This window comes from Beta vulgaris, chromosome 7 (assembly GCF_026745355.1).
Source record: "Beta vulgaris subsp. vulgaris cultivar EL10 chromosome 7, EL10.2, whole genome shotgun sequence".
Lineage (NCBI taxonomy): Eukaryota > Viridiplantae > Streptophyta > Magnoliopsida > Caryophyllales > Amaranthaceae > Beta > Beta vulgaris.
The window spans coordinates 60349916-60357471 of NC_079208.1; the positions used below are offsets into that span (position 1 = coordinate 60349916).

Genomic DNA, 7556 nt, shown 5'->3' on the forward strand with positions numbered 1-7556 from the left:
ATAATCTGCATATTTCCTCCGTTTTTTATTAGATGTTACACTTTTCAAATCACGGACTCCTAGATAATTTTTGGAGAGGAAAGAGATAAAGAGAATGAAAAACAAATGGGTCCCATGTGATAGGAGAGAGATAGAGAGAAATTATTACCCAAAATAAAAATATAACATCTAATTTAAAACTTCCTAAAATAGAAAGTATAACATCTAAAAAAACGGAGGAAGTATAATAAATACTGTTCATAAACATTTTCCAAATGCTTCTCATGAAATAAGCACGACAGCTCGATCTAACAACTCCAAGAGGTACTACGTTAAAATTGCAAATATCATAACATATCTTAAAACTAATGGAAGATAAACCGTCAAAAGATATATAGCTCCTAAAACAAATGGAAATTCAAAACTGCCAAAAGGGTCAAAATATCATAGATATCAAAGTTGCCAAGGACAATGAAACTAAGAAGAAATTTTTTAGCCATTACATTCGAGGACATAATCCAAGTATACTAAAGCTCACAACAAATATAATTGTAGTACTCGAAGGCGATCAACAAAACTTCCAATTTAACCAAAAATGGCGATGGGCAATCTCTTAGAAGATGCGGTATGGCTTGCCCATGGTACTCTTAAGGTATAAGCATCGTACCTGCCAAAAACAGAAGTAAATAATAAGTTATGAGCACAATATATATCTTATCACAAGCATTTAAGGAAAAGACCCTCACATTTTGCCAATTCTTCTTCAATAGTGAAACAAGAAAGTTGACACTCATTTGCACGTTTTGGAAGATCTGCTTCTCTTCCATACTACAGTTACCAACAGCAACTCCCATGCAGAGAACTTTCTTGAGCTGAAACTTCACGGTAGCCTTGATCTCATTTACTTTGTTTTCCAACGGCTCTTGGTGGGTGACAAGTGTGGGGAACTTACCTGAAATAAGCAGTACATGTTATGAGTAAGAAACTTAGAAGGTGCAACTGGTACACACAGCAACTGATGTAACAAAACATAATCTAGATTGTCTGCACGGCATATTAAGTAAAAGAATCCAGCTGGACTCTGGTTAGAAAGTAAGCTCAACTAAAATCAGTTACTACATCACAGTACCCTAGAAACACATAAGGATATAGGCTAATCAAGTAATCATCTAATAATTACAGCTAGTCATCAACTCATCAATACTTGCCTGCCTTGTTGAGACCGGGACCGAGCAAACGGGGAATCTGCTTAATAACTGCTTCAGATGCAAGGAAAGCATGGTACTTCTTAGCAAGCTTCTTAACCAATTTCTTGTTCTTGTTAAGTTTCTTCAATGCTTCTACATCCATCCATTCTAGACCTATTCTCTCAGCCTACCATAACATCAAACATGCATCAGTAATGAGTGAGGAAATACAAAATCCAGGCACAAAGTATTAGAAACTGAATAATACACAGATATCACCAAATGCATATTATTTTAAATAATAGCAAGGAACAATCTCAAGCCATAACGCTAGATTAAGAAACATGCCATGGTACGTAACAAAGAGCTGAAACAAATAGACTATTTCGTAAACCATACATAGCAAACTGGCAATTTCCAAGGATTTACTCACACAAGTTCTTGTATTTTAAGTGCATTTTGCTACAGTGACCAAAGAGAAATCAGCAGGCAAGACCTTTCTCCATGAATTAAGATTTCACATGCTTTGACCATATCATTAACTATTATACACAAACAAATAACAGATGTGATTATCTAGATCGCTATTGCATTTTTCAAAAGTTTTGGGTCTTGGCTAAAAAAAGCTGGGAGATATAATGGTCAAAGTTGTAAGTTGGGTGAGCATCTAAGGGAAATTGTTACAAATTTTAGGGAGCAGGGAAAGAAATTGCTACCTCTTCAACATGTTGTGCATCTCCGAGCATGCAAACTTTCATCTTGGGACGAGGGATGTGTGGCAACTTAACAGAGCCACTGAAACGCTTATCCTTTTGGGGATCATAATTTTTCAAACCAATCTGGAGCTCAATTGTCTCCGTGAACTTGCGATTCTTCTCTTTCGCATCATTTGCAATTCCAGATATAGCTTCTCTCACAGCTTCTCCCTGAAGCTTACTAAAACAACAAAAATATCGAATTCAAAATCTATCTCACAGCTAGAGATTTCAAAATTCATAATCGAGCAACGAACAGGGGATAAAATATGAACACTGTGGTTATACACAGCACATTGGATTTCGGTGTCAAACTGTACTAAAGGCGAACATCAATTCGTCAACACTTGCATTTAGTCAGTGCAAAAATATCATTTCATCAGATATTATATGATTTTAAGAATGATAACAAATGTCAGTCCACAAATTCATCTAATTACGCTAAAAGAAATCAGCAAAAAGTACAAAAATCGCAAGTATTCAATACAGAAAAATCAGTGAAAAATACAGATAAATTCACACAACTTATCAACAACTCAGAAAACCTAAAACAGCTCTAATTAGATTCAAACATCAACTTTCGATTCCATAAAACTTCAAATAACCTCAGGAATAATAATCTAATCAAACAATCTAGCATTTGATATAATGAAATCGAAAACTTCAAATAATCTCATGAATAATTATCTAATTATACAATTTAACATTCGGAAAAATGAAATCAAAAACACGAAATAACATGATTGAAGAATTAAAAACAACATAAATCAGAAAAATGCGCATACCTCATGATTAAAGCTTAGATTGAGCAAAGTCGAAAACCTAATAACAAAAAAAAATCACAAAAAAACGGCGAATTTAAAGTTAGACGAAAATGAGAAATTGAAATAAACACAGAAATTATGGAAGAAATAAAAAGAGAGATAGAGAGAGAGAGTACCAGAGAAATTGCTAGGGTTTTGCGGCTGCTGCAAAGAAGAAGTGAAATGAGAGAGAAGAAGCTTTAATATAAGTGTTTTAAGTATAATGTATTTGGGCCTTTTTTATTTGGGCTAATTTCAAATGGTTCGACTTTCTTAAGATGGGTCATGCTTTATACTGTACCGTTAACCTTAAGCCCACAATAGTATGATTGTTTTTCATGGTCCTAGATAAGAATTGTTGGGATTGAATTGGCCCAGCAACTTTGAACGCAATTGGTAGATGGTGGACTTTTATCTATCATTCTAATAGGAGACACGGGCCAAAATGCAGCCCAAAAAACATAAAAAACGTGAAACTAATGTACATGAACTGTTCTCTAATGAACATGTGAAACTAATGTACATCAACTATTCTTCGATGAACATATGAAACTAATGTACATCAACTGTTCTCCAATAAACATCGATCTCAACGATTCTCCTTTGTTAACATTTATCTTTATATTTCTTAGTTTGTTTATTGCAGATATTTCTTTGTTCATTGTGTTTTCTTTGTGTGTTCATTATGTTGAGTGGTTGTTCATCAGATATTTCCTCTTATATTCATCTTTTTTTCTTGTTGTTCATTGTTGATTTAGATGTTCATTGAGTCTCATGTATTCTTTCGTTCTTCTGCTTAGTTTGTTCGTTAAGGATGTTGTTTTAATTTGTTCATTATGTTGAATGATGTGCACAAATTAGATGGTAGACTCGTGTTTACAATCTAATTTGCGCTTTGAACGGGGTTTATAGAGGATGAATCCTAGTTAATGGACACTATAACCTAAAAAAGATTTTCATTGGACATAGTTGTTAATTGTTAAGGATTTTATTGGATAGGGTTATTAAGACTCGTGGTTGTGACTTGTGAGTTTATCTTGGATAGAGGGAAAAAGTAGATATATATGAAAAAATCATGGATTGTTTATTTTTATATGTGCTGATTTCTCTATTTTTTTTGTTCGTTTATATCCTTACTTTTCTATTATACCGTCCGTTATCAACCAAATATTGGTGTCCGACAAAGCGATCTAGTAATGATTTGATTCAGTGGTGACTTGGCTCGATATGTTCAATAGCAGGTCCAATACTAGACTTTTCTCTCTTTTACCTTATCAAAAAGAAAAATGTATACATAAAATATTACATGTATACCAAGATTTGTTCCCAAATTAAATGATAATGATGATCCTTGGTTTTCCCCAATTTCAAACAGGACGAACAAAAGAAAACTGAGAGAGTCTTCGAGCCGAACTCATTGCTATAAAATTATACGTTTTTGAATTTTATTAATAAAGTTGCAATTAGTTTATTAATAATAATAATATATTGTTGTTTATTGAGAATCAAGCACCGATTTTATTTTATATATGTATCCAAATGATTATTCATATTCATTATTCTGAACTTATAATTCAAAATAAATGTTGCTATATGGTAATTCAATTTGGCGCTTCCAATATTTTTTTAAAAAGCCTCCTATATATGGTATATGGTTCATACGTTTTGAAATAAGTGAAATACTTTTCTCAAAAAAATTCTCACATAAATAGAGAAGCGTATGAATTATATTGGATTATATTAGATTGGATCCAAACCAAAACCATACGCTATCCATGAAGGTTACTATAGGTGACTTTAACATTAGTTTATAGGCCAGGTGATCTGCAAAGAGGTTAGGGTAATGTATATTTCTCTCATTTCACTTGTTTTCAAGAAGTGTAAAAATTATAACATTAACTATATATTATCCTAGAACTAAGATGAAATAATTTACTTCATCAAGAAATTTTCTGTACCATACTCAATTTCCATAGTGCTCCTGGGAGCATCTAGAGTATGTTGTTTCCTCTCACATATTCTGTACATTTATATTTGCACATATTACATTTTGTTTATTTGATGACAAAAGTACGTGACAAATGCACAAAAATTATGCTTGGGAGCACATAGTTCTACGTGATCCTAGGAACATGCACCTATAAGAATTTGCAATTGGTACTCCCTCCATCTTTAATTCATTGCTCCATTTACAACTTTTTTGCGAATCTCTAAAACACATGTTTGATTATTAATATCTCTTACTATGCACTAACAGAAATTATAAAAAATTATTACAAGAGCATAACCTATGATTTAGATTTTACACCTCTGTATCTGATCCATCTTTATTCAAATTGGATTCTAACTCGAATTCCATAGTCAAATTTATGAAATTTGACCTTAAAAAAATTGAAGTAATTCATTAGAAATCAAAGGGATTACACAAAACACATCAAGCCAACGTTTCCCTGCATCACAATCTACAAACAATAAACTACCAAATCTTTTGTTTAACAATATTCTAAAAACGACCCAATCATAAAAAAAAGAACATATGAATCATTGTCTCAAGAAAACTTAGACTAACTTGACGATTCTTGGCATCTAGCCATCTACATGTAACATACTTCCACTAGCTTTGCTGTCAGCGAGTTCTTATGGAAGATTAAATTTATGCAAATTCAACCACGGTGCCTACTTCCTACGACTTGCCAGCTACTGGATGATAATATAAAGCCCTATTATTCTATCAAGATAATGTAATTAGTCTGAAGCCTTATTTCCGAGTAAAATCTTGGAGAAAAGTTGTGGTACCTAACTACCGAAAATAATAATATTGTAAAACTTGCTCAACTTTTATATTATATAGATTTTATTATAATACTCCTGTTTAATTAGGCCAATGAAGGTCCTATATAAATCCCTTATTGCAAACTAAATATCATCAACACTCTTAGCTTCCTTCTCTAGCAATAACACAATTCTTTCGAGTCTATATTCCTTCAAAATGACTCACAATCGTGTTTGTTTCATGTCCTTCCTTCTCATAACATTGGTAGCAGTTGCATCTGCCAGTGATTATAGTACCTATAGTCCTGCTCCTGCATACAAGACACCATCTTATTCTCCGGTGTATAAGTCGCCTGTTTATACTCCATCTCCAGTGTACAAGTCTCCAGTTTATTCACCATCACCTGTTTATAAGTCTCCAATTTACTCACCATCACCAGTATATAAGACCCCTGTTTATACGCCATCACCGGTGTATAAGTCTCCCGTATACACACCATCACCAGTGTATAAATCTCCAAAGTATACTCCTTCACCAGTTTATAAGTCTCCATCCCCTATATACAAGTCACCAGAATACAAGTCTCCGGTTTATACCCCTTCACCAGTGTATAAATCCCCATCATACACTCCTTCCCCTGTGTACAAATCACCAGTTTACACTCCATCCCCAACATACAAGACACCCGTTTATACTCCTTCCCCAGTGTACAAGTCACCCGTTTATACTCCTTCCCCAGTATACAAGTCACCGGTTTACACTCCTTCCCCAGTGTACAAGTCATCGGTGTACACTCCATCCCCAGTATACAAGTCACCGGTGTACACTCCATCCCCAGTGTACAAATCACCTGTTTACACTCCTTCCCCAGTTTACAAGTCACCCGTTTACACTCCTTCCCCTGTGTACAAGTCACCAGTTTACACTCCTTCTCCAGTGTACAAATCACCAGTTTACACTCCTTCTCCAGTGTACAAGTCACCAGTTTACACTCCTTCCCCTGTTTACAAGTCACCGGTTTACACTCCTTCCCCAGTTTACAAGTCACCCGTTTACACTCCTTCCCCCGTGTACAAGTCACCGGTTTACACTCCATCCCCTGTGTACAAGTCACCGATTTACACTCCTTCCCCAGTGTACAAATCACCTGTATACACTCCTTCTCCCGTGTACAAGTCACCGATTTACACTCCTTCCCCAGTGTATAAGTCACCAGTATACACTCCTTCCCCTGTCTACAAGTCACCAATTTACACTCCTTCCCCTGTGTACAAGTCACCTGTTTACACTCCATCTCCCGTGTACAAGTCACCGGTTTACACTCCTTCTCCGGTGTACAAGTCACCAGTTTACACTCCTTCTCCAGTGTACAAGTCACCAGCTTACACTCCATCCCATGTGTACAAGTCACCAGTTTATACCGCATCACCAATCTACAAATCTCCAATTTATACCCCTTCTCCAATTTACAAATCTCCAACATATACTCCAAGTCCTTCATACGGATATTAAGCAAATACGACAATTAAAATGATTGTTTTGATTTGCATATCTTCAAATTGTATCTTGTGTTTGAGAAGTTAAGTTGGGTGAAGTAGTTGTTTCATATCTATTGTATTCCTTTATATTCAAATTAATAAAGAATTATTGCTTTTGACTATTTTTTATTTTATATATTGTGGAAATTTATATTTCATGTTCGTTTTCAAAGAAGAAGATAAAAATTTCGTGACACTGCTATTTCATAGTTTATGAAAAATCATTGTGTTTAGGTTGTTTTTCATTGGATAGTACTTTATTCTAATTCATAATATCATGAAAAATATAAGCAGACGTTTAGTTTGTCAAGAGATAAGAGAAAAAAGAATTATAATTTGTAAAGAGAAAAGCAAACAAATCCGCATGCTATTTTGGTGCGAGCGGTGTATCCAAAAAGCAAACTAATATCTACTTTATGGTCGTGCACGTACCTTCGCACCCGCCGTACACCCGAAAAGGGAGCTGGGCTCCTTGAGGGGTACCGCATGCTATTTTGGTGTGAGCAGTGTATCCAAAAAGG

At 34.7% G+C, this 7556-nt stretch overlaps 2 protein-coding genes across 2 annotated transcripts; one reads left to right on the forward strand and one right to left on the reverse strand.

Annotated features, from left to right (window-relative positions):
* Window positions 1-396: 396 nt before the first annotated feature.
* On the reverse strand, window positions 397-2984 carry LOC104900315 (60S ribosomal protein L10a). The gene is made up of 6 exons (XM_010687706.3): window positions 2862-2984; window positions 2707-2743; window positions 1883-2102; window positions 1188-1353; window positions 726-931; window positions 397-646 (listed from the first exon to the last, which is right to left on the reverse strand). Exons 2-6 carry the CDS (start codon window positions 2709-2711, stop codon window positions 593-595), a joined length of 651 nt encoding a protein of 216 aa, XP_010686008.1. The 5' UTR covers window positions 2712-2743; window positions 2862-2984; the 3' UTR covers window positions 397-592.
* Window positions 2985-5641: 2657 nt separating this feature from the next.
* LOC130592081 (repetitive proline-rich cell wall protein 1-like) lies at window positions 5642-7157 on the forward strand. Its single transcript, XM_057396236.1, has one exon. The coding sequence runs from the start codon at window positions 5714-5716 to the stop codon at window positions 7007-7009; it is 1296 nt and encodes a 431-aa protein (XP_057252219.1). The 5' UTR covers window positions 5642-5713; the 3' UTR covers window positions 7010-7157.
* The last annotated feature ends 399 nt before the right edge of the window (window positions 7158-7556 follow it).

Bases quoted from the DNA above. Each gene is read 5' to 3' on its own strand.
- LOC104900315 (XM_010687706.3), bottom strand. The intron at 932-1,187 runs GCAAGTATTGAT...TGCTTATTTCAG, and splicing joins TCCCGGTCTCAACAAGGCAG to GTAAGTTCCCCACACTTGTC. The intron at 647-725 runs GTGAGGGTCTTT...TGTTTTTGGCAG, and splicing joins TGAAGAAGAATTGGCAAAAT to GTACGATGCTTATACCTTAA.
- LOC130592081 (XM_057396236.1), top strand. From the start codon at position 5,714: ATGACTCACAATCGTGTTTGTTTCATGTCCTTCCTTCTCATAACATTG.